This window comes from Stegodyphus dumicola, chromosome 8 (genome assembly GCF_044657685.1).
Source record: "Stegodyphus dumicola isolate Sdum_Otavi_A_Nest chromosome 8, ASM4465768v1".
NCBI lineage: Eukaryota > Metazoa > Arthropoda > Arachnida > Araneae > Eresidae > Stegodyphus > Stegodyphus dumicola.
In genome coordinates this window covers 25,438,669-25,465,910 of record NC_140775.1, presented here as the reverse complement: position 1 = coordinate 25,465,910, position 27,242 = coordinate 25,438,669, and the positions used below count along the sequence as shown (strand labels likewise).

The window sequence follows — 27,242 nt, the reverse complement described above, 5'->3', positions numbered from 1 at the left end:
GACACCCATAATACGGAATGATCTATAATCCAGACCTCAAAGCTACAAACTTTCTGCGCACAGGCGTTTACGAGTGCGCGTAAGACCTTTACGGCTGCGAATATGTTTTTGCGCATGCGCGTTTAATGTGTAAGGGACGGTATAATCTAAGCAAAAATTATTTAATTCAGTTAATGTTGCAGATTGCGTTGTTCCTTAATCTTCGAATTAAGGATTGGATCCGGCTTATTATTTTTTGCGGACTGTTAGAGCAATTTCATAAAAGTAAACTTGAACTTTCGATTATGTCAAATAGAATTCCTGATATATATTTACTAATATGTAATTTGTATCTACAAAGCGAAAGTATGTTTTGAAATCCGAAATCTGTTTATCAATTTCACGCTGTGGATTGGAAGTTGATCTGTCAGCACTATCCTTATCTTCAGAGCAGATGTTTTTATTTTATTTGGCTTATAATTCCTTACTAAGTGTAGTATTTTATCTCGATGTCTTTGATATGATTTATGATTTAAATAAAGTTCCTCGTCATTATAATTTGCTTCGGATAGTGAAGAAAGTGACCCACAGGTTATTGAAAACGAAAACATTTCGATTGACAAATTAGTTGGTATTCTCAACACAGCAATTATAGGACTTGAACAGCGGAACTTTGTAACTAAACAAGAAATTATGTCTGTTTAATAGAATTAAAGAGAAAGTATTATCACATGAAACGAAGCAACTTACATTGAAAGAAATGTTTAATAAAGTAAACAAATAAATATTAAGCTTTTTCTTTTTGTAAATTTTGATACCCTTTAGATCATAATTGTTTTTTATTTCATAAATTACGGTTTCATATTTTTAATTTCTGCATGCCATCTTACCAGATTTAAACTTATGATCTATAATCTGGAATCGCCGAAGCCCCGACGAGTCCGGATTAACGACTTTTGACTGTATATATGGTAAAGCCCGGTTACAAAGCTGGTGTGGCAGAATTTTTAGAATTTAGTGACACACCGAACAACAAAATCTAGAAAGAGCAGAACGTTTAGAATTTAGGAACCACAGAGATTGCATCAGGTGGGAAAATGCCTAGTGCCATCTCTGTGTATGATGCACTAAGGCATATTAGATGAATCTTTTAAATTGTAAGTTTTCAATTTCTTTATTAATAAAAAAATCCCTTTCTATAATGCCTGCCAGGTGATAAGATTAGAAGCATTTTTGATATTTTTTATGCTTGTATCTAGTGAAAGGTAGAGAAAATAAGGGGAAGATAAACATGTTAAAAAAAAAAGATTCTAGTATCAGGAGTAAAACATTTAAATATTGTGTTTTCATTATTCTTCCAGACTTTCTCCAAAAGGTAAGAAATTCATCGCAAACTTTCTGTAAAATACATCCATTACGTGTCGATATCATGGAGACATTTTTCATTTTGTCACATATTTCTCGAATCTTCTAGAATCGTGGGTCTATAAATCTTGACTTCAAACTCTTCTAAACTTTCCAAGCTGCAATGTCTAAAATACTAAAGAAAAATTATCCTTACCAATTCTGTAACAGCAAAAAGTCAGAAATATTTTGAAAAGAGAAGGAGGAGGGAAAAAGTGTAAAATTAATTTTATAGAGAAAACTGATGCATATTCTGAGAATTTTGAATATTTCGAGACAATTGCATGGGGGAAAACGCTTACTATGAAAAAATTAAAAAGAAGACATTTTTAATTAATGGCATAGCTAATTTTGCTCTTGCTAAGAGCTGTTTCGTAAATTATGCTTTATAGCAATATGCCTTATTTATCAGATTCATAATATTGTATAAGTTGCTAAAATGAAACTTTATAATATGACAGCGAAAAATAGAATTTTTTTAATGTTATTTTTTATATATAATTTCAATATATTACAATTATTTTAATGAAATTTATCAATGTTATGATGCTTTAAAAAAACTGGTTGAAAAATTGTCAGATCTCGGAATTAAAAATTTTCTATACAAATTGATCCTAAAATAGCCAAAATGTTGACAAGTCGCCAAATTTAGAGCTGTTTAATAAAAGAATTCACATCCCCAAAAGCGAAAAGTTGTTTAAGAGTTCTTTATTAGAAAAAAGGAATTTCGAAATGCTTATGTTTCACTTTGTTGCTTAGAAACTCGAGTATCCCATCATTTTTATTAGAAATAGAAACAAATTGTAACCCATGAACCCATTCAAAAGATAACCATATATGTCAGTGAATCGCCAAAAATATTCCTCCAAAATGCTAATTCACACTCAAAATGGCAGTCATAAAAACAGACAGAAATTTCAGATGATTGAAATTAAGGACCTTCTGCTGATTTTAGCCAAAATTAAGGACTTTTAAGGACCAAAAATCAATTCCAAAAAATTTAAGGACTCTTAAGGACCGTACGAACCCTGTACTACCTAATGCAAAGAACACGTTTAGAGTTCAATTACGTTTAAATCTTTTTCATGAATTAGATAATTTTTATAACATATACAATTTTTATTTTGCTTTGTTATATAGATTTATTACATTGAAAATAGCAGGCTTTTTTAACCACATTTAACACAGACAAAAGTCTCATTAAGAAATTTTTTTTTTTAATTTTGTGTTTGTTTTCTGTGCTCCGATACAGCTTTTGCTATTAACTATGATCATGGTTAATGTATGAATTTTGTGAAATAGTCAATGCATGACTGAATGAGAAATTATCAAAGTCCTACCCATCTACACACAAAAAATATTCTCAGTTCTTCATCTGTTATAATCAGCAAGCAATCAAAATATTACAAAATAATTTTCTCCTCAAACAAAACAAACCCAAATGGGATCAGTATCAGAGCAAAACATACAATAATTTTTACTACTACTAGTTCTGAACATTTTTAAATTATGGAGACTAATAAAAACCATAATCATTCAAATAAAGTTTGCATATTATGATACAATTTATGACATGAATGATGCCCAGAATTTCTAAAGAATGGACTTGGAAATAGAATAATGAACTGAAAGAGGATATTCTTCATCTGATCGACTACAGTACTGTGGACATGGCTTTTTAACAGTGAAATCGCATTTCTTCTGGCAAATATTACAGCTATACCTTAAACCATATGATAAAGAAATTATTAGAGCAATAAAAGTATATCATCTCTCAGATGAGTGCTTGTCATGACGTGATGACCACGCATGCGCAGTTTAGCCGAACGGCCTGCAACGCCTCTCTCTCATGAGACTTACTAGAGAAGAGTAGTTAGTAGGTAGTAGCGAAGTAACGAAGGAAATGTGTTGTATGTCAGCTTAGATGCAAGAAACGAAGTGATATTTGTGTGTTCATTGTTTGTACTTATTATTTTTATTTGTGTGTTAATAAAGTTTTGTGCCGTTAAAATGGCTGTTTTATGCAACGCACACAATACGATACGTCTACAGTAGGAAGTAAATACATATCCAGAAGCTACACGCCCAAGGAAAAGAAGGATATGACAGTGGTGTCAGAACAGGAGGATATGTCATTCTGCAAAGTTCACGGATAAATGCGTAAGTGAGTCTTCAGAAAGGTAAGAAATTTGTTCAATTTATTTTGTGGTAAAGTGGAATTCAAGGTTACAAAAATGGCTGAAGAGCTAACGAAATCTAAGAAAGAACGGAAAATTATTCGTTCAGCCATTACTAAAGTAACAAATGCTATTGAATCATTAATTGCAGCCGGTAACCTTGAAGACCTTGAAGATCACTGGAAAGTTTAAAAGTAAAAGCTATTTCTTTGAAAGCGTTAGACGAAAAAATTAAAACTTTGACTGATGTTAATGACATTGAAACCGAAATCGAAAGTGCCTTGGAATACGAAGAAAAAATTTCGAAATGGAGCTTTAGAGGCACAAAATTATTGAAAGAAAAAAGAAATAGCAATAATTCACTGGTTTCTAATGGTTCTTCTAATGATAGTAACAATTTATCTATTTCTGGTGTCGATAAAAGTTCTGATTATAATGTTAAATTGCAGAAGATTATGATTGATAAACTTTATGGAAATGCTGAAATGTGGCAGACATTTTACAATTCTTTTGATACGGCAATAAATCAAAACGTAAAACTATCTAAAGTAGATAAGTTTAATTACTTGCTTAGCCTGTTAGGCGGTGCAGCTTTAAAAACAATAGAAGGCTTTTCTTTATCTCCAGAAAACTACGACGAAGCTTCTAAAATTCTCAAGGAGAGGTATGGTCGAAAAGATCTCCTTATTAATTCTTACATGCATAAACTTTTAAATTTACGGCCTGTCGGAAGTTCTAATGACATTAATTCTTTGAGGGAATTATATGATACCTGCAACGTACAAGTAAGGTCACTAAATTCGATAGGGGTCAAGACCGAATCGTATGGAAAGTTACTATATCCTTTGTTAATGAAATGCATACCTCAGGATATAACGCTTGATTTTGCTCGTCAAAACGCAGATGAGGAAACTTTTAATGTTGACAACCTCATGAAATTTCTAAAACGGGAAATTGAAAGTCGCGAACGAACTTCATTAAATCTATTTTATTCTAAGAGTCACGCTAATTCTCTTGGAAGGCATTCACAACCAAATGAAAAGCGAAACAACTTCCACACTTGGAATTCATTCAACGCCAACAAATTTGGCGCCAGCTATTCCCCTAATGTAAGCAAAATTGCAGTTGTCCGAACTTTCCCTTGCTTATTTTGCGAAAGCGAAAATCATGCTTCGGAAAAATGCGTTATGTCTCCGGAAGAAAGGAAAAAGAGTTTAAGGGCTTCTAATCGGTGCTTTCTTTGTTTCGAAAGGAATTGTAGAATAAAAAATTGCCCTTCTCAATTAAAATGTTCAAAATGTAATTCTAAGTATCATAATATAGTTGCATGAAGATAAGGAAAGGGTTGCTAAAGAAGAAATTAAGAATAATTCTAACGCCGTAACTGCAAAGATAATATTTTATTTTAAATTTTTTATTTTACTTTCTTCTAAATATTTTACTGCGAATCAAGAGGTTAAAGAATTAATAGATGACTTGCCAACCGTTAAACTTATATGTGATGGTAAATTAATTAATGCAGTAGCAGATACAGGCAAGCAATTGACCGTTGTCAAGACCGATATTGTACCAGAAAAATACCGTACGCCACATGGAAGTGTTATCCTCACGTCAGCTTTCGGACAAGCTTTAAAAGCTCCTCTCATTAACCTACCTTTAGTAATATATTCTGAAAATGATAAATTTATGTCACCTTATTTTTATAACATGTGCAATGGTGGATAAGTTATGTAATGATTTACTCTTGTCGTTAAGTACTTTTTATGAGTTATAGGGAAAACCTAATTAATGAAAAATGTAATGAAACTGTTAAGAAGATAATAGAATGTTGTGCGCCTGTATATGAAGATACAGGTAAGGATGATTCCAAAGGTAGCCTGGGACACGATCAATGTGTTTCGGATTCAGAACAGTTTCGAGTGCAACAAATGAATGACCCATCTTTAAAAACATGCTGGCAAAATGTTAAGAACAGAAGTAATAACTTTATTGTTATTGACAACTTTTTGTATCATAAAGATAAAGTTCTAGGAGAAAGAGTTTACCAGTTGGTCGTACCCAAAGAAAGAAGAAAACAGATTTTGGACTTAGCTCATTCTAGCTTATGGGGAAGCCACCTGCGAACCAAGAAGACAGCTGAACGTTTGAGATATTCGTTCTATTGGCCTGAAATCAAGAAAGATGTAAATGAATACTGCAGTGCTTGTACTTCTTGTCAACTTCAAGCGAAAAAGCGTCCCTTTGATGAAGTTCCGATTACGCCAGTAACACGTCCTAAAGAACCATTCCAGGTAATTAATGTGGATATCCTAGGACCTGTAGAGCCAAGCTGTAGAGGTTACAAATATGTTCTGTGTGCTGTTGATCAATGTACAAGGTGGCCCGAAGCGGTGCCATTGAAGAATTTGAATGCCAAAGCAACATGCGATGCATTGTTGCAAATCTTTTCACGCACAGGTATTCCTCAAATTGTTGCTTCAGATCAAGGAACTAATTTTACTGCTTCGTTGACCCAAGAGTTTTTGAATAGGATCGGATCGTCCCCAAGGTTCTCGACTCCTTATCATCCAAGTTCAAATGGCCTGGTAGAAAGATTTAATGCTGTTTTAAAGGGAATGATACATCATACCGTTAGAGAACATTCGAAAGATTGGGAGAAACATCTACTGTATTTACTTTGGGCTTACCAAGAAGTTCCTAATGCTACGACTAGTGTTAGTCCGTTCCAAATGCTTTATGGAAGACGTCCTAATGGCCCGTTGTCTATTTTGAAATCGTCATGGACTAATGAAACTCTTGTTCCTCATGGACAGTTAAGTTCAGTTACCGATTATCTGAATGATTTGAAGACGAAATTGGAAAAAGCTGCTGAATACGCAGGACTTACAGATGTTGGAAAGCAACAAGCTTATGCATTCTACCGTAACTGAAAGACTCGTCATAAAGAATTCAAGGAAGGGGACAGGGTTATAGTTTTAATCCCTGATAGTCAAAACAAAGTTTATGCCAGATGGACGGGACCTGCTACGATCATCAAAAAGCATACTGATTATAGTTACATAGTACAAATGCCTGACAATTCATCGAAGCACGTTCACGCAAACAAGATACGAGAGTTCAATACCGCTGTGATATATGATACAGATATTGATTTCGGCGAAGTTGAAAACGTTCCAAGAATTGTTCCACGGAAAGCAAAAGAACACTATTCTAATGAGGAATGCGATTTTACACACCTTGAACCGCATAAGAAGAAAGAACTTATGGAGATTTTAAGAAGGCATAAGAACCTAAGAACTGGTATTCCGAAAATCGCCAATGTGGGAGAACACAGCATCAAACTGAAACCTGGAAGTATGCCAGGAAAGCAAAAACCGTATCGAATACCTGAAGTTCTAAGAAATGAAGCTGATCGTCAAATAGATAAGCTTTTACAGCTAAAGCTAATCGTTGAATCAGAAAGTGAATATGTGCATCCAGTAGTTTATGTGTCAACAAAATATAACGGTAACATGTGTAGACTAAAAGACCATGCTGAGTTTATTGATGACGTGACTTAAAATGACATGATAATATTCCCCAGTGAGTGGAGCATGACTAACGTTATGAACTATGAACTATAAGACATTTTGACTGTTTAGTTTGATTTTTTTTTTTTAGCTAAAATGCTAAATTTTTTTTCTAACGTTATGTAATAGGTTTAAAGATTTAGCCAGGGTTTGCTAAAGTATTATGTTTAACGTTATTGATTGATTTGTATTGCCTCGTTTATATGATAACTGCTTATATGATTATGATTATGTGAAGGATTTAAGTTTGAAATGTTAATTGAATGTTACATTTTTTTAAATGAATAGGATTATTGAATTTATGTTGAAGTAATTTTAATTTAAAATGGTAAGAATTGGTTAATTAAGTTCGAAAATTTCATGGATGTTATTTTATTTTGTTTCAAGAAATGTTTATATATGTGGATTTGACAGGTCATTGAAAGACGCAATCAAATCTTTTCGAGGGGAGGTGTCATGACGTGATGACCATGCATGTGCAGTTTAGCCGAACGGCCTGCAACGCCTCTCTCTCATGAGACTTACTAGAGAAGAGTAGTTAGTAGGTAGTAGCGAAGTAACAAAGGAAATGTGTTGTATGTCAGCTTAGATGCAGGAAACGAAGTGATACTTGTGTGTTCATCGTTTGTACTTATTATTTTTATTTGTGTGTTAATAAAGTTTTGTGCCATTAAAATGGCTGTTTATGCAACGCACACAATACGATACGTCTACGGTAGGAAGTAAATACATATCCAGAAGCTACACGCCCAAGAAAAAGAAGGATATGACAGTGCTAAAATATTCTGTAATGCAAAAGAGATGGATGCAGTGCAAATGAGTTAGCAAGGAAAATTAAATGATGGTACATCTGATGATATGTTCTTCAAACATGTTTCAGAAAACAAAAAACAAAAAATTGTTTTAAACAAGTAAATAAATAAGTAAAAAGGGAATCTGAAGAATATGCAACATCCCTAACAAGAACTGTAAGGAATTTGAAGTTTGGGTTAGTATTAATGTAAAAGTTATGAACAACAGCATTGATGACAAAGATATGTTAATTTTTTTTTCAAACATATCCAAGCACAACATGAGAATCTTTTTTAAAAAATTCATGAATAAACAGACACAATGTTCTCTATAAATTGCTCAAACACATAAAACATTCCATATATTAAAGACAAAGTTTAGTAAAAAATCGTAAATTTTACCAAGACACATTTTAAATAATTTAACTGCAGCATATTCGGTTGTTCTGGTGCGGATGCACTCATGCATACACACTCAACTATATGGGTGAGATTATGTAAAAAAAAATCCCACACATGACCGAGCATGTTTTAATAACTACTGAGGATGATGGTGATTTAATGAAAATGCTGGAAAAAGTTGACTGTATTGGTTGCCACATACGGAACAGAAAAAGCTTGGTCAAATGTAAAACAAACAACACTGATCGTAGAGAAAGATTCTTCATAATATAGAAACTGGACATTTATGTAACTCTGATGGAGTCAAGGCAATAACTGAAAGTATATGAAAAAAAAAAAAAAAAAAAAAAAAAAAAAAAAGGGAAAAAGTTAAAATTCTTTGAAAAAATTAAACTCTTAAGGACCGTACGAATGACACTCACAAAAACACTGATGAATGGTTCGATAGCTTTCAAATATCACAAGAGAAGACACAAAGGGTGATACTGAGAATACAAGGGAAGACACAGACAATTACATTAGTCTTGAGACAGCAGTGATTTCTGTTGAAATGCTATTGCACTTCATTTATCAAAGGGGATTTGGATACAATGATAAATTAACACTGAAAAATATGTAGTGAAATTCTACAAATATTTAAATGCTCTTAAAAACAAAGTACTGATTTTTCTAAAATGATACAACATGATAACTAATAATTTGTATTTATTCATGACCAATTCTTCAATTATCCTTTACCTGTTTCTCCAGCATTAGCTCAAATTAGCAGCAGTACACTGTAGTTCTTAATAAGCTAATTATAACTAATAATACGGTTTTGTTGCAAATGGCGATCTACCGAATTTTGTTAGTTAATTATCTTTACCACAGATGGCACCACTTCTGGAACTACTCTTATATGTGCTCTCAAGTCGCCAAAAAATCCACGGTGCTAAATTACTATCTAAATTTTTTGTCTACATTTCGAACTTTAAGCCTAAAATGTCTTCAAAAACACGGTTTTCGCACTGCAAAAACTCTGTTTTGAACAGACAATTTAAGCTAAAAATCCAAAACAAAATATTTAGATAGCAAAAACGTAAAGTTACTAACCAAAATTACACTCATGTCCATAAATTAAGGATAATCAGGCAAAGGAAGAGGTAGAAGCAAAACAAATTTGACTTATTTGTAAAGCTTATTTATTAAATAAAAGGTAAAGAGCAAAAAAAGATGCTATATGTTCAATATTATTAAAAAATTAGCGATTTTTTCTCCCTAGAGCAAATTACAAAAAAAAAAAAAAAAAAAAAAAAAAAAAATTATTTACAAAAAAACAATATTATACGGCTGGTATGATTGTTAATACATTGTATGTCTCCCAGACGATACAATGCAGTCTGTACAACGCCTAGGCATACTGAGTATCAAATTATTGATCTGATCTTGGGGGATATCACACCACTCAAAAAGCAATGCTCTCTGAAGTTCTGATAGACATGTAGGAGGAGGTTGACGCAACCAAGCATGTCCCACACGTGCTCTACTGGATTCAAGTCCGGTGAGAATGCTGGCCAGTCCATACGGGTGATATCCTCCGATTGAAGGTATTCACTTACGATGTTTGCACGGTGAGGATGGGCGTTGTCATCCATAAACACAAATTGTGCGCCCATGGCACCACGAAACAAACGTACATGTTGTTCCAGAATGATGTCCCGATAGATTTGGCTTGTCATGATTCCAATTTGAACATGCAGGTCAGTTCTGGAACCCAGAATAATTCCACCCCAAACGAGCATTCCTGCACCACCGTAACGGTGTTGTTCAATGATGTTTTCTTAATGGTAACAGGTACCTGCAGCTCTCCATATGAAAGTCCGATGAGAATCAGACTGCAAGCTAAACATGGACTCGTCGGAAAACATCACACAAGCCCACTGTTGCGGTGTCCACATGCTCTCTACTCCAGGCTAACCGCAGGCGACAGTGAGTTGCAGTAAGTGGAACCATCTGACAGGTCCACGAGCATATAGATCAATCTGCCCTAAGCGTCTGTACACGGTCTGCCTTGAAATTGTCATACCAGTGGCTGAAGAGAGCTGACGAGACAGGTCATCAGGCTGTGCTCCGCCTGTTTCTTTTGGCAGTAACTGTCAAATACCGGACCTCATTCGGTGTTGTAACTCTGGGGGACCTGTGCTGTAACATCTACTCACATTACATCATCTTGGAATCGTTACCAAAGCAGGAAGATGACACTCTGGGCAATTCCAAGTTCGTCTGATACTTCCAGTTGGGTACACCCACATTCCAGACGGCCGATAATTCTACCACATAAAAAATCATCCAAATGCGTCCTTTATGTCTTAACTATTTGGTTATTTCACTGAAATGCTTATAAAGCGCCTGCAAACAATTTTACTTCTTTGCCTGTATTTCTTATATATCACTCTCTTACACTCTCGTCATTGTGACGTACCATCAGTGTCATCTGGTTACTTCCTGAAATTTGCACATGATTCTTGAAGATGTGTGTAGTGATTTTACAGGTGATATATTTATTTTAGAGTTCGATTTGCGCGTGACTCCGAATTATCCTTAATTTATGGACATGAGTGTATTTGACAAGAATACATATGCACAGTGATATGTTTTAACTTAACATTTATCTACGAATTGCACAATGTAGACAACGAACAAATCTACGAACTATGCACACCTCGCTTTAATAAATTAACATAACAATAAATTTCAAAGAATACCATGTACACAGCATCCTGTTTAAACTTAAAACAATCTAAAAATTGCACAATCTATAAGTTTCCACGTCAAAAGAGTTGCCATACAAACAGCATCGTCCACCAAACCATCCCACAGCACAGAATCGCACCAAAAACCAGCGCAGAACACATATCGCCACATTTGGTGATCTTACACCGCATAAGAGCCCCACTTCTTATTCAGACAATATTTTATTTGTAAAAGCAATGTTTATGCTTATCATTTCTTTCACATTCAGTTTTTCTGTTGAATTTGTAAGAGCTTTTAAAATGTTGTCTTCAAATCTTAGCTATCAATTTACTCTCAAATTTCACGTTTACATTACAAAGAGTTGAAATAAGAAGCAAATGATATAAATAACTGTTATCTTAAGCAGCAACAATGTTTAATTTATCTTTCTTAAATTCATCATCTCTCTCTTTTTTTTTTAATACTCTGTTTACAACAAATTGTAAACAGATTTTGAAACAACTAAATATAGTACAGTCAAAAGTCTTTAATTCGGACTCGTCGGGACTTCGGCAATTCCAGATTATAGACCATCAATTTAAATCTGGTAAGATGACATGAAGAAATTATAAAATTAAAAATATGAAACCGTAATTTACGAAATAAAGAGCAATTATGATTTAAAGGGTATCAAAATTTACAAAAAAAAAAAAAAAAAAAAAAAGGGGGGGGGGCTTAATATTTATTTGTTTACCTTATTAAACATTTCTTTCAACGCACACATGCGTAAAGCATACATTACGCATATTCGAAATTAGAAAATTGCAACCAGAAAACTATTTGATGTGGTGATATTTATAATGATGAGGAGTTTGATTTAAATCATATCAAAGACGGAGTACATCGAGATAAAATACCACATTTAGTAAGGAATCATAAGCCGAATAAAATAAAAACATCTGCCCTGAAGATAAGGATAGTGCTGACAGATCAACTTCCAGTTCATCGCATGCCGCCGCCACATTTCCCCCCCACCCCTGTAGAGCAGGGTGAAATTGATAAACAGATTTCGGAATGGTTAGAAAAACAAAGGATATGCCTTTATTTATTTTTTGCAGTAATTCCACTTTTTGTTTGATGGACATCGAAACATGCTTTCGCTTTGTAGATCCTTCGGCAGCTCCAGAATCGGAAATTCTTTTTGACATAATCGAAAATTTAAGTTTACTTTTACAAAATTGCTCTAACAGTCTGCAAAAAATAAGCCAGATCCAATTAGAAGATTAAAGAACAACGCAATCTGCAACATTAACAAAAATAGATAATTAGATTCATTTTAGCTTACCTTATACCGTCCGTTATACATTAAACGTGCATGCGTAAATGCATATGCGCATGCGTAAAGGTATTATGCGCATGCAAAAACGCATTATGCATTTACACATGCGCAGAAAGTTTGTAGCTTTGAGGTCCGGATTATATATCATTTCGGATATTGGACTCCGGATTAACGACTTTTGACTGTAGTACAAAATCTGGTGTATTTTGTCTTACCTCTCATCTGTTTTATTCACTATATGCACCAAATTCTTGATATAATTTATATCGATAACATTTAGGGGCTCATTTCAGTTACATTGAGTAATTAATTGAAATATTTAAACCAGCTAATCTAATTTTAAAAAAGAAAAAAATTATTTAACCCTTTTATTCGCACCCTGGAAGTTTTTGTATACACACCAATAAGCAAAGCAATAAACATAGCAAAAGAAATAAATATTTTGTAAAACATAAAAAATTATTAATATTCAATAATAATCAAGAAACTAACATGATTTCTGATTATGCAAATTTGAAAGATTGTTCTGAGCTTTTTAATTGTCTGCCTGTCAATGGTTGATGGCACACCAAACTGTGTGATGAGATGACTGTAAAAAGAGGTGGCACTATCAGTTATAAAACTAATAACTAAGTAACAAAAACTCAGTAAATCGGCAGTTATGACAATACCAATAATACTTTCTGTCAAAAAATTTCAAAATTTACGCAATTAATAATCATACATATTTTAAAATATTAAATTATACTAAAAGGGAACAATGAATTTATACTGCAAAGTTCAGAAAGGGTGAATAGAATACCTCAGAACATCCAAACGGAATGTTGCCCACATAAAGTCTTCTAGCTTGCCTGGTAACTGTGCTTCCTACTACAGGTACAGTGCCAATGACAGGACCTTGAGTTGTATAGATACTTGGAGGTATTTGGCCAGAACCTGCAAGTTAAATGGCATACAAACAACAATATTAAGAAATTCCCACCAATTTGAAGCAGTACTAATTTACACAATTTTCCTTCAGTAGAATGAAGTTATTTTATTCCCAAGAGGGGGTGAACAGACAAGATTAACCCTCCGAGCGTTATGATCGGCTTTATCCGGTCATCAGAAGTTTTCTACTTGGTATATATTAGCTTATAATTAAGGAAATTTTGCTTTCTTACTTTCTTTAATAATGTAAATATTATCTTAACGAATGTACGTTTATGAAAATACAGACTAAGATAAGTAATTTACAAACTCAATAAATGCTGTTTAAATACCGGTTTTCATGATGGATCTAAAATCCTTGACCGCTCAAAGGGTTAATTTGACAATTACTGGGTTACATATTATGAAGACTACGAGAACAGTTATTATTCTTCCCCCCAATAGCACTAAAAGTCAATAAAAACTGTATCAAAACAGATTAGGAATCATGATCACTCATGAAACTATGAGTATAACTTGAACTTAGTTTTGCATCACTGCAACTTAGCTGCATGATGTTCATACAGTATATACTGAGAGATGCTTTAGGGGAGGAGGGGAAAGAGCACTGCATAACACTTAAAGTAACATGGCTAAATTACTTAAATTTCTATTTAAAATCTTTAACAAAACTGATGTTCACATAAAAATCATGGCAATTAAGATATATCAGAAACAGCTAATATGGCACCAATTTCTGAGTTTACAAAATCAGAAAACTTTTTTTGTATTAAGTCAGATTAGGAATCATTATACATGAACCCATAAGTATGACTTATGTTTAATTTTGCATCATTGCGACATGCTATATAATGGTTATATAGCAAGTATTGAGAGATGCTTTAAGAAGGGAAGAAAAAAAAAAAAAAAAAAACTGTACGATAACGAGAAACTATTTGCATAAAATTCTGGACAATTTTTTGTAGGAGGAATTTTAAATATATATATGCATATCTTTATCCTTCATCTCTGTAATACACTTTAATATTAGAAAATACATAAACATATCTGAAATTTTTTCAATCATGATGATTTTAAAATGGATACTTGCCAAATTAAGCAGCAATTAAATTAGAACAATGCTTTTCTTGCATGCTAAAAAAAAGAAGCTGCACACAACAGCATTCTGAAAAACCATACGACATCAGAATATTTTTATCATCGTTCCTTTTCAACAACTTTCATCATCAGAAAAATAATCTGTAACAAGTCAGACTAGGAATTATGATTACTTATGAACCTATGAGTATAACCTACATTTAATTTAGCATCACTGCGACAAGCTACATAATGTTTACATAGCAAGTATGAGAGATGCTTTAGAAAGAAGGAACACTGTGTAATACTTAAAGTAATATGGCCGGTGTTAGTTAAATTTTTGTTTAAATTCTTTATCAACAAGATTTTAATTTATATAAAAATCATGACAATTAAGATGTATCAGAGATAGCTACTACAGCATCAACTTTATGATAGATTAAAAGATCAGAAAACTTGTATTAAGTCAGATTAGGAGTCATGATAACACATGAACCTACGAGTATGACTTATACTTAATTTTGCATCTTTGCGACACGCTATATAATTTTTATATAGCAAGTATTGAGAGATGCTCCGGGGGGGGGGGGGAGGAATAAAAGAAACTTTAAAGATTTAAAGAACCTATGAGATTCACCTATTAGTTTTCCATCACTGCAACAAACTGTATAATGTTTATTTTAAAACTGGAAAAATTTGATGCCTATTAAACAATTACAAATTATATCACAGTTTCTTTTTTAATAACAGAAGACATATTCAGATATACATGTAAGAAAAATAAAGAATATATAAAAGATTAAATTAACAACGTAAATTTCCCTTCTCAATTCTAAAAATAGTAACCTCTCTCTGCACTGCGTCATTTCGAGAAAAATCTATGACATATGATTCTTACATGATTATGATGATGTAAATGAAACTAAAACTCAACCATCTAATAGTAATTTTACAGCAGTATTCACTGTGCAATCAGAATGTATTGAGAACCAAAACTAACTCAGTCTGAATAAGATTTCACCTTGAAAATAACACACTTGCTTTCCACGCTTTGGCTTAGCTAGACTGCTGTTGCTATCTTGCTACAAAGCTATCAAAAATGTAAGCCCTTCGGAAGAAGCACATGCAATGTGCCAACTTGTGTGTAGCCATAAGATGTTGCTGAAAATAAAACTGAAGATTTAATCTGCTTTCACCTCCAATTTCCTAGTCATTCTCCTCCTGCTCCTGGCTTAGTTGAGTTTGAATACATTACATACATATATTTTACTCAGACAGCTATCTAAGAATGAAATAAAAGATATGACTTACTGAAGCAACAAAATATATGAATGGGAACACAAGCACTTTAATTATAAAACACATTATCAGTTAACTATTCAAGGAAATTTCCACTGATGTAACACTGAATTAATGAATGGAAGTTACCAAGTAAAGATTATATGCAACATCTTTTGACTAGTGCTAACTTTATACAATATTTGCACATATTGACAAATTATAGAAAAACCTACTTTGCATGTCTTTATACTGTTGGGTAGATATATGTTCGAATCCAGGAGCTGGAACATCCCAGTACAAAGACTTCTTTCTCCTTCGGGGAACTCGTGCTTCATTTCTCCTAAAATGTATCATATATAATATTTATGTTTACATGGCAGTTACATCAAGAGAGTTGTGAGTTATACTGACAGATTTTTAACATCCTAAATACTATCAAAACTGCACTTAAATGTTTTTTTCCATTCTCATATTAATATTAGTTACATTTTAATACCCTTCCTTCTTATTTTTTATCCCCACTTATCCCATCTTTGGCATGACTCTGGTCAAGACTGTTTTAATGCACAAGTCCACCGGGCTTTTCCCCAGCAGCCTACATAATCTGTTAAGATGGTAATGACTGAAAGGTGTATAAGAGCTTTATCTTGAAGACAATTATATGCTTCCAAGAAACCTGCTTATGTTTCTCTTAATGACTCTTGAGAAGAGTTTTCTTCCGTTTTTTCCTCAACAATCCTTTAAAAAAAATGTTGGATCCCTTTTCAGTGAATTCAAGCAACCAGGTTCCATTCACTCGACTATTCGACTTCGATATTCTATACAATTATATCCTTGCTTTTACTTTCTTGTAAAAAGTAAAGGAAGTACAGTGAAACCCGAGATACGAGTTAAATTCATTTCAGCATTGAGCTTGTATAGCGAATTTCTCGTATCTAGAAACAAACTTCCCCATTAAAAATAATAGAAATCCAGTTAATCCATTCCGTACCCCTAAAAATATAAACATAAAAATCAATTTTTCTAACAAATGACACTGGTAAATAATATAACTGTAGTTTACCTTTATGATAGCTTCTGACACCAACCTTTTAACTGCTTCTCGTTAATCCATATCAACAACACCTTCTAGGAGTTTTGGATAGTGCTTTGAAGTAATGGTAACTCCTTTGGCTACATCAGATTTCTTAATTTTTTCCTGCTTCTTCAGAACACTGCAAATCGTCAACGTCGAAAGGCTACAAGTCTTCACCAAATCCATCACTCTTACACCACGAGTATGTTTATCTAAGATTTCTTTCTTAATTTCAACAGCCATAGCTTCTTTATTTTTCTTTGCAGCACTATCTGAGGCAACAATCTTTTTGTGAGGCAACGTGAAATAATTATTTTCACATTAAATGTAATAAACAATTGATTAACAAGTGCACAAACATGTAGATCAATGAACACTGAATGATCTAACGAGGAGGTTTCCAGACTCAAGTCAGGAAATGGCACCAAGCGTACCACCAACAACCTGGCTGATTGCTCGTTACTCGAGAATGCTCGTATTTAGGGACAAATTTTTTTGCTTACACTTTCCTCATATCTTGAATTTCTTCGATATAGAGGTGCTTGTATCTCAAGGTCCCACTGTACTCTAATTTGCTTTCAACAATCATAGATCCTAATCATACTATTTTTGGACACATCCATTTCTATACATACTGCTCAGGAAAAACTCCTCCAATCCGTTACATATTCCGAAACATTGATCTCAAAAGAAATGCTAAATATAGCAGGCAGATGCAGAGATCTTTTAATGAGACTTTACAAACCTTACCTGAGTTTGTGAAAGCCCTAGAAAATAACTGCCCTTTAATGTCACACTAGGACCAACTGAAATTTATAAAAAAATCTTCATCATGAAGACAGTTACATGACTTTCAGTTATCTGAGACAACTACAAAACCCTGTTTTATGCTTCTCTTTAAGATTATTAAGAGTTTTTGTTATTCTTTCCCTCACTCTCTGACCTAAAACAACACCTTGTTAGATTGACTGAAAGATACATAAAACCTTCATCAAGAAGACAATTACATGCCTTTCAGTTAGCTGAGACAACTACAGAATCCTGGTTTATGTTTCTCATTAAGATTATCGAGAATAGTTTTTACTATTCTTTCCCTCAACTCCCCGCCAAAAAACACTACATTGTCAGACCTTTTTTAACACCTCCAAATACAGAGGCTTCATTCACTCCTTTATCACAATTATATTTATGCTTTCATCAGTATTAACCATCATATCAGAACCTCCAGCCATACTATTTTTGTATACAAACATCAGTAGTGTATATATGCCGGAGCTGGCGCAGAGCCATTTACCCTCCCATAAAAATCCCACCCACTTTTAGAAATGTAATGGCTCTGTTTCACCCATATAATTTTTTAAAAACAATGGCTCTCAAAGCCCCCATTAAAACCGCACTCACTTTTAGAAAACAATGGCTCTCAAAGCCCCCATTAAAACCGCACCCACTTTTAGAAAACAATGGCTCTCAAAGCCCCCATTAAAACCGCACCCACTTTTAGAAAACAATGGCTCTCCAACCCTCCATTAAAATCGAACCCACTTTTAGAAAACAATGGCTCTCCAACCCTCCATTAAAAATCCCACCCACTTTTAGAATGTGATGGCTCTCCAACCCTCCATTAAAAATTCCACCCACTTTTCCAAAACGCCGCTTTTACAAACGCCACTTTTCCTCTTCATCGCATGCTTCTTTTGCAAGGGGGCATTCGTCCCCCACATAATCCACTGGCATTCGTCCTCTGCAGTCTTCACGTATGTTTCATATTTATCGGGGACGATCACTGTCATCATATCTGCCTTCACTGTCTGGCAGAGGACACGCACTACAACAACATGTAAAACCGAAACATAAAACAACTCTGGCTCAAATAATAGAGCAAAAGTTGGACACTGAATTGATGTCCAACTTTTACTCTGAACCTCTATCTTACCACGATGGTAAACAGGTGATGATCTATGAGCCCGGCCTTTACTCTTTGGCTATGCACAGTAGATTACCCCCATCAGTGCACCATTATGTATGGCTTCTAGAGCGTCAAAGGAGAGACAATGGGTAATTGATTAATAATACCTAGTGAATAATAAAAGCATTTAAAGAGATGGATTCTATATGTAAAGATGGAATTGTTACAAGAATTAAACACATTTAGTTCTCTCAATGAGTTCAAGAAAATGAGCGAACTTAATATCAATGAAAAGTATCCGGTTACAGAAATTAGAGAAATAAACACAAAGTATGGTAAAAAAATAATAGTCCATTTACCTGAGTGTGTTGTATCTTTACCGAAGCGATGTGATAACAAAGCATCTGATTATTTAAAGCTCAATGGCATTAAACCTCTTTATTTTGTTTATTTAGGAAGTAAAGATGTCGGGAAAGCCCAACCTGGAAACATGTTTAAATTTGAGCAATAACTTTTTTTTAATGGTTTTAGAGTCATTAAAAAATAAAGTAGGCTTAGTTACACAAAAGAAATCTGGTCATTTTTGATAGAGTGTCATAACCCATATTCTGTACCTTACTATTCTTTTCTTCGTGTAGTATTTGATACATTTGAATAATATATTTTAAAATTAGCGAATGAATTTCAGGATAATTATTATTCATATCTGTTTCTTCTTCAACAGCAGTCAGTAAATGCTGACACATTCTAGCAAGGCCGCACATTCTGCTGTTATTACCTGAGCTATATAAAGCTCTAATATCACCGAATAAGTCATAAATATTTGCCATCTTTACATATAGAATGCATCTCTTTAAATGCTTTTATTATTCACTAGGTTTCATCAGACCCCTCGAAATTTTACGAAACCTTCGTTTGAAATGACTCTGAGATCAGTATATTCATAAGCTGTAGTAATTAACTATGATGACACTCACCAACGATACCAAGGACTCGCTCGCCGAGGTACCGAGAACAAGCCAGGAAGGCCCCGCGGACACTCTCCCCCATTGGACTAAACTTTGAGCGAACAGCCATTACAACACGCACATACACAGTAAATATAGACGGCCTTACCATCATGATAAGATAAGCTATCATACTTTTTCCCAATGTAGAGGTTGGAGGGCGCAGCGCCCTCCAACTTTTTCTCAGTCGCCTGGAGTTGTGGTCTGACTGGACTCACAGGCCACCTCTCGCACAACATATATAGGACATACATATATACAACATATATAGGACATACATATATACAACATATATAGGACATACATATATACAACATATATAGGACATATATACAACATATAGAGGACATACACTGTAAGACTCTGACGCTTTAGCGTCGGGGATCCCACTTATGAATAACGGTGAATGCTACTCTATTGGTTCAACGGCGAGAGTAAGCTGGAATAACGGTGAATGCTACTCTATTGGTTCAATGGCGAGAGTAAGCTGACATGTCTTTTTGGCTAGGTTAAGACCATCAATCCGGATTGAATGACATCAATCCGGGAGAGGTCGGGGTTTGAACTTGGGACTTTGATGTTAGTAGTCCTGCGCGCTAACCGTTCAGCCAGGGTACCCGTATTCAATAATTGCTAACTGTCTTATAAATGTAACATATCAAACATGTTTTGTGAGGTGCTGCCATCTGTTGTCACTTTCTAATACTACGCATTTAGACGCAGTCAAGGTCGTGACGTATACGATAGAATAAAAAAAAAGCACTTATCATTTCCTCAAGCTAGGAACACGTTTCACTCCAAGGTCATTTCATCAGCGTTCGCTTCGATTTTTTTTTTCCCCACGCGGGACGTTGAAAACGGAAACACGATCATAACAAATTGCGGGTAGTTATTTTATTTTTAATGCTACAAAGCATTAAAAAATTACTAGGTTTAAGGTTCATTTTCGCTGCTATATCTATATAAATTTCTGTTGCATATGTTAGTTAGAAGGATGCAAATTAGTTTTTTATAGTGCATCTCGTAAAAGGCATTCGATAGTAAATGGTGTTTATAAGTCATCAGATGACAAAAGTCTATCTTATCCTGGTGTTCTAAGATAAACTCTTCGCTAAAGGTTTGATATCTGACAATTCGTTCCCATTCCAGCTGTTCTGCGAATTCCCTCATGAAATCTTCAGTGAGTGTTTGTTGGGAAGAGATAAGAACCATATCGATATAGTCTTTGTGCTTCCGCATGAAGTCTATGCTCAGTACTTGGTAGTGGGAAACTGTTATCCAATGCACTTTTGTTATATGTTTATCGAGGAAAGGTTCTGTCATCTTTTGGTACCTGCAAGCTTGTTCCCAGTCTAAACTATAGGCATATTTGTCCATGAAGGGTTCCGACAATTTCTGGTATTTGGAGATTTCATACCATTCAACTAAACCTTCATGTTTTTCTATAAATGGTTCTGATAACGTCTGATACTGACAAATGACCTTCCAGTTCACCTGATTTGAGAATTCTTCGATGAACTCCTCCGAAAGAGTCGAGTATCGACTCACGAGCGACCAACTTATATTCTGTTGTAATGCCCTGATTTGTCCTTCCAACAAACCGGTCTTCGAAATATCGTTCCAATTTACGTCAGCCATTTATTATAAACACAAAAGAATTTCTACTTTCAAGTATACATAAGTTTTTAGGTCCTTAGTCTTAACGAATACTTGTATCTCTTTATCTTTCTTAATATAGTTTATAAATGATACCTGTTCGGTGTTATAATTGAACTCCCGCAGCATCTTATTACCGTTTAAAATTTGAGCTTCAACCACACTTTCAAGATAAGTACCATTATTATCTATGAGTGCGAAGAAGGTTATTTTAGCCTTTACACTTTCATTCAATGTCATGAGTGCTCCATTCAGTAAATTATTACTGAACGAAGTAAATGTCACCTTCTGAAATTTTGAGCTGCTGTACCCGCTTTCAGGAGGATCTGCGCATATATAAACACTTTGAGTATATTCCTGTAATTTTTCTTCAGTATGCTTGAATCCTATTTCCAAGCTTTTAAGCTTCTTCGAAGTCTCTGACGAATAATTTTTAAAGCTGTTTACCATAGCATCATTACTTCTCCTAGCTTCCAGCTTTAATTCCTCTATTCTGTTGGTCATAACATCATAAAGTGTCCTAATTTCCAGCTTTAAATCCTCCAATTCTCCGGAAACGAAGGACTTCGTGGTGACATCGTTGGCGTCTACTGGATCTTTACAGTTTTTCAGCACCTTGTATTCCATATCATAATTCCCATCGTTTGTGAGTTTAAACCCTATTCCAGGTGGACCGCGAAGACCCACCGCTTTTCTGGGATAGTATATTCCAAAAGGATACCAAGCCATCTTTATTATTATATAAATAAGTTTTTAATAGATTACAATCTATTAAAATCTAAAAATAATCTCTAAATATTACATCCTTAAAGTATTCAACACTATGATCTTCTTTTCTGCCATATTGAGTTTGCATCTCTTTCTCTCATTCAAAACAAAGTAAAATACATACTTATCATCAGGGCTGCTCTTCAGTCTCCAGTGAAATTCAATCATCAGGTTGCTAACATTTACGTACGGCTCGTGAAAAGATAAGTTGAAGCATATGATTGGATAGAGACTTCTAAAGGTTTCATAGTTGATCAGACATCCGGCTTCGGAAGTGATATTGTTAAGCCCTGCATCTAAGAGAGCGGCGTAGAGTCTCGAATAATCTTTTTTCTCAAAGTCCATAGTATAATTGATGTTTGGCACCCTCACGTTATTGACCATAAGCCAGCAATCAATCATGTTTAAGTTATCGAACAGCATGTTGTTTTGAGAAAAGTTTTCGTTTCTTTTATCATATTGGGGCACAACGTAAAGGCTCATCACTTCATCAGTAGTGGCGGGTATGTTGCATGATCCGCTGCTATTTTCTAAAATGTTGGACTTGACTACTCTAGGTTGCCTCCAGTTAATGTCGATGGATTGGTCCGACAGAATCAGTTTTGTAAACTGACCATCAACAGAAGAATTGAATTTAACATAAGGTAGCCAAAGCGAAAGTTTCTTGACTTGTACTTTATATTTAGGATTAGGTACATTTGTATACAACATGTTCCTATGACTGTTTCTTTGAAACTGAAATTTTACATCAAAGCCTGTAATGACTTTTTCATAATCATTGAGGAAGCCGAAAATGTATTTGAGCGGTATAAATATGTGCACAGACTGACTATCTCGGGTATACATCCATCTTTTGGTAAAACCTTCGTTATGGTCATCATTCACTCTTAAGTTAGTGAAAAAATTTGTCATTGTTGTAGCGTCGGTAAGGGCACCGTTAAACTTGAACGATCCTCTCTCGGTAGAATCGGAGGTATCTATATAGTAAAACATATTGGTCGCTTCCGAAGTTGCATAATCAGGTGTGAAGTTAATTAAACCCATAACCTGTAACATCAAGGATGTGTCATGCACATCTGAATCTATCTCATAGGCACCGATGGTCATGATACTTCTCCTGAGTAAACCTCCACCATTCACCAATGTCACGTTCTCTTCCCCTACAGAATCTCCATTTGCTTTTAGGACTCTGAGTTCTTGGTGAATATATCCTTTGGAGTAGAGAATTTTAGCGTTTGTATCGAGTATGTGAAAGTTATACGTGGCATCTTCACTCGTATCTTGAGTGTTGTGCGTTTCTTTGATTTCTCTATACTCAAAACTTTCTATATCTCTGATGACGTCTTCTGACGTTTGTTTCAACTCCCAAATATTGTTCATCTTTATTATATGCAGTAAAATTATTTTCGCTTCATATTCTTTCCAAGGATAGCTTCTAATTTAGCTTCGTTCACTACTTTTAAACCTGTGCCTCTTTTAATCGTTTTATTAAGGATTGACTCCAATTTACTATTCACTGCTTGCTGCACCTCTTGTTCAACCTCTTTCTTAGCTAGGTTCAAAAGCTTTCTCCCAAAGAAACCTCGCCCTTGTATCCTCTTGCTTGCTCCGTAAAGTCTATGTCTGTTCATTTATTGTAAGTACAAAAATTTTCTTCACTCCACCAGCAACCTGTAAAGTACCCTTTGATTATTGAGCTCAATAGGTTCACCATCCTGATTGGTCAGACGCATCCTGATCCTATATATGTGGTTACTCTTTGTCTTAAAAAAGATAGGTCTGTCAAAATCTTTAGAGAGCAAACTGCCTGGCTCTTGAGCCGGTGTGAAAGAATGGATAACTTCTGATGCAAATTGGTTCAAATAAGCTCCCTCTATTATATCACAATGGATATGAATATCATCGATGCTTCGAGAAATATTAGCCACATACTTGGCTTCTTGTTTCACTTCTTCGTAAATCTTTGGTTCAAATCCTAAAATCTCATGAAGCTTACTCTTTGATAAATCAAGCTTGTAGTGTTCTTTCAGTTTTATCACAAATCTCTGTCGAGCGAATATCACGCCAAACTGTATGGGAGGACTTTCGTCCTTGAAGTACTGCATCATGTAATCGTTTAGCTCCCCCAGAGTATAATTTCCATCCGGAATAGTTAGATCATACCAAAGGCTTCCATCATAGAATGAAAGCATGTTGTTCTCATAGGCCTTGCAAATGTTGTACCATGAAACCCATAAGGAAAATGATTGCAAAGCAACCCTCTTGATTCTCAGAGGCGTAGCGTATTCGACAGTAAAGTCTTCTGACTTCGGGTAGTCTTTTGAGTTTAATATAAGCAGAGTCATTTTATTATAAGCATTTTATTTTTTTTTATTTTAATGGGCTTTTACCTATTAAAATAACACACATGTTTCATTAAAGTAGCACTTTCTTCTCATTATGATCACTTGGTTCTTGAGTTAGGGAGTATAAGATGTCCCAAGGAGGGTGTCCTCTATTTCTCTTTTTTATGTATGTCATACTGAAGTAGCCACAACGCTCAGATGTGGGTTTCTGCAGGAAGCTTGAATTGTACCGAACTTCTTTGTTTGATGTTCTCAGGTAATGAAATATGTTTGCCGGGATAGTGTCATCCTTTAAAGTAGTACCTTTATATTTGTAGTCTCCGAATGAATCAAAATATTCTACAAAATTATTTTTTGGATCGTTGTAGTAAGCCACCCAATGTGTTCCAGGCCCTGTCGACAAGTCTAAATTAATAATTCCACTTTCAAACTTTCTCATCTTTTTGGGTAGCAAGTCTGATGTGAAGACGCCACGAAATCCTCTCTCACCATTCATGCATTCCTCAATCATTTTGTTCGAGATTCCCAGTTTTGTAGAACGCCTTTCCCCTTTTTTTTCTTTCCCCCGCAACCGGATCCGCTTACTTTATCCATAATCTTTTTGGCTCCCCATCCAGCTGCCCCCGAAAGAGCACCGGTAGCTAAAGTAGTAAGAATGGGAAGAAGAAAAGGCAAGAATCCACCATTTGTCTCCAGTTGTGTTTTGCTGATCTTTATGCGTTTGCCCTTCTTTAGTTGCTCGATCTGTGTTTGTGTAAGATATAGATCATGATTTGGCGCCTTGGAGGTATTGATCTGTAGAGTGACCTCCTCTTTTTTCTTGTGTGCAGTCTTTAACTTGTTGATCTGATGATCAGTCAGATGCACTTTTGTTTTAATGTAGTTACTCATTTATTATATGTAGAGAAAATTTTAGTTAGCTCAAAAACTTTGCGTAGTAGCTTTTTACAAAATCATTAGTTAGCTCACCCTTTTTCAAAAGCGCATCCAACAGAGTAACGATTTTATTGTAGAGCGTTTTACTTTTATTCCCTCCACATCTTTTATCCGTCAGTCGCGAAAGCAGCTCCACCCTATCGATACCCTCGCCTGAATAATAATTTCCATCCCTGAGTGTTTTGAGTGCTTTTGTATAGTTCCTCATCATTTGAATTTTGTAGTCGAACTTGTCCAACTCTTTTCTTAAATAGTTTTTCCTATCTTCATTATCTTCTGCACTGTTCTTCCATTCTTTTTTCATAGGCCCTTTTCTAGTTCCGAATTCTTTATTTCTGTCGTTGGCGCGTTTTATGATTTCATTCAGCTCGCCCTCACTTTTGTTCACTAATTCCGATGGTAGTTCAAAACCCTCTTCCCGAATGAAAGACTCGTCGATATCCTTATTTAAGTTTAAATTATAAATCCTGCGCTCCAAATCTTTTATTCCATAATCCAATTCTGGAATTGTTGTGGACTCTAACGATGGAGAGGATATTTCCTGTATTGCATCCTGAACAGCTTTAAGGTGTTTGTTTCTAGATACTTCCTGCTTAGTCATCTCTTCTGTCACAGGCTTATGAAACTCTGTTAACATTTCTCGAACACCTAATTTTTCTTGAAGCTGCTGCTCGTTTTTTCTTCTAAGATCTTTTTGTAACTCACCCAATCTTTTTTGGGCTAGTATCTGCCCCTTTATCTTTTCAATGCGTTCCTTTTCTAATTGATTCATCTTTATTACTTAGCAAATAAAGTTTTGCCTTAAAGTAAATGTTTTTGCCTTAAAGTAAATATTTTTTGCCTTAAAGCAAATATTTTCACCTTAAATAAAGATATGATTCGAATAAAGAATTACACGCAACCTGAAGAGTTTGCATATGCTGATCAGCATCCTTTGCTACCCAAACATCCCTTCAGACTTTTAATCACCGGACCTTCAGGGTGTGGTAAGACGAACTTGCTTCTTAACTTCATCTACGATTGGTTGAAGTTTGACAATCTCTACGTATGTGCTAAAGACATCTTCGAGCCCAAGTATTCATCTCTACAAGAAACATACACGCAGTTTAATGATATAGAGGAAGATGATATTCTTAGCCTTAAAAAAGTTAAGAAGGTTGATAAAGAAAAAGTTTTAGAAATGTTTCACAAATTCAAGAAGGAAACATTATTCACGTCAGAGTTGGGCGATTTTATAACAGTAGATGAACTTGATCCTAACGTTAAGAATCTAGTTGTATTCGATGACTGCGTGACAGAAAAGAAGCAAAAAGTCATAGAGGACCTATTCATAAGAGGTAGGAAGAAAAATGCGTCCATCATCTATATATCTCAATCATATTACTCAACACCCATCAACATACGCAAGAACTGTAACTACTTTATCTTCTTTAGACTCCAACCAAGAGAGGTTAAACAAATCCTGAGGGAAATCGATGGTAGTCTCACCAGCGAGGAGTTCGATAGTATGTACAAAAAGTGTGTCACGAAACCTCATGATTTTTTCATGCTTGATTTAGTTAACCCTGAAATGAGGTATAGGAAATGTTTTTCTTCTTTAAATAAAACATGGAACAAAAATTAGAGTCATGCTTGTACGCATACAGAAAAAGCTACAAATTCTACAGTGATGTTAGTCTGTCTCTGACAATTGCGAAGTTCTTGTTTGGTACTTCGAGTTTGACAGCTTTCGCTCTGCTTCCGCTGGAGAAAAACAAGCATCCTTGAGCATCGTGGCCAGTGTCATAGAGATTATTGATAAATCCTTGCATGTCGCAGAAAGGAAAGAAGAATACAAGTTTGCCTACAAGTTTTATAAGTCTTTACTAAATTGCTTGAGAGCAAAGAC

General features: G+C 34.7%; 1 protein-coding gene across 1 annotated transcript in view; it reads right to left on the bottom strand.

The window, feature by feature from the left end:
* The window catches only part of U2af50 (U2 small nuclear riboprotein auxiliary factor 50), a 71,647-nt gene that overhangs the window by 27,650 nt on the left and 16,755 nt on the right, over positions 1 to 27,242 (bottom strand). The window contains exons 4-5 of the mRNA XM_035368896.2: positions 15,895 to 16,001; positions 13,176 to 13,309 (exon numbers count right to left, since the gene is read on the bottom strand). Of these exons, the coding sequence (XP_035224787.1) occupies positions 13,176 to 13,309; positions 15,895 to 16,001 (241 nt within the window). The remainder of the gene's footprint in view (positions 1 to 13,175; positions 13,310 to 15,894; positions 16,002 to 27,242) is intronic.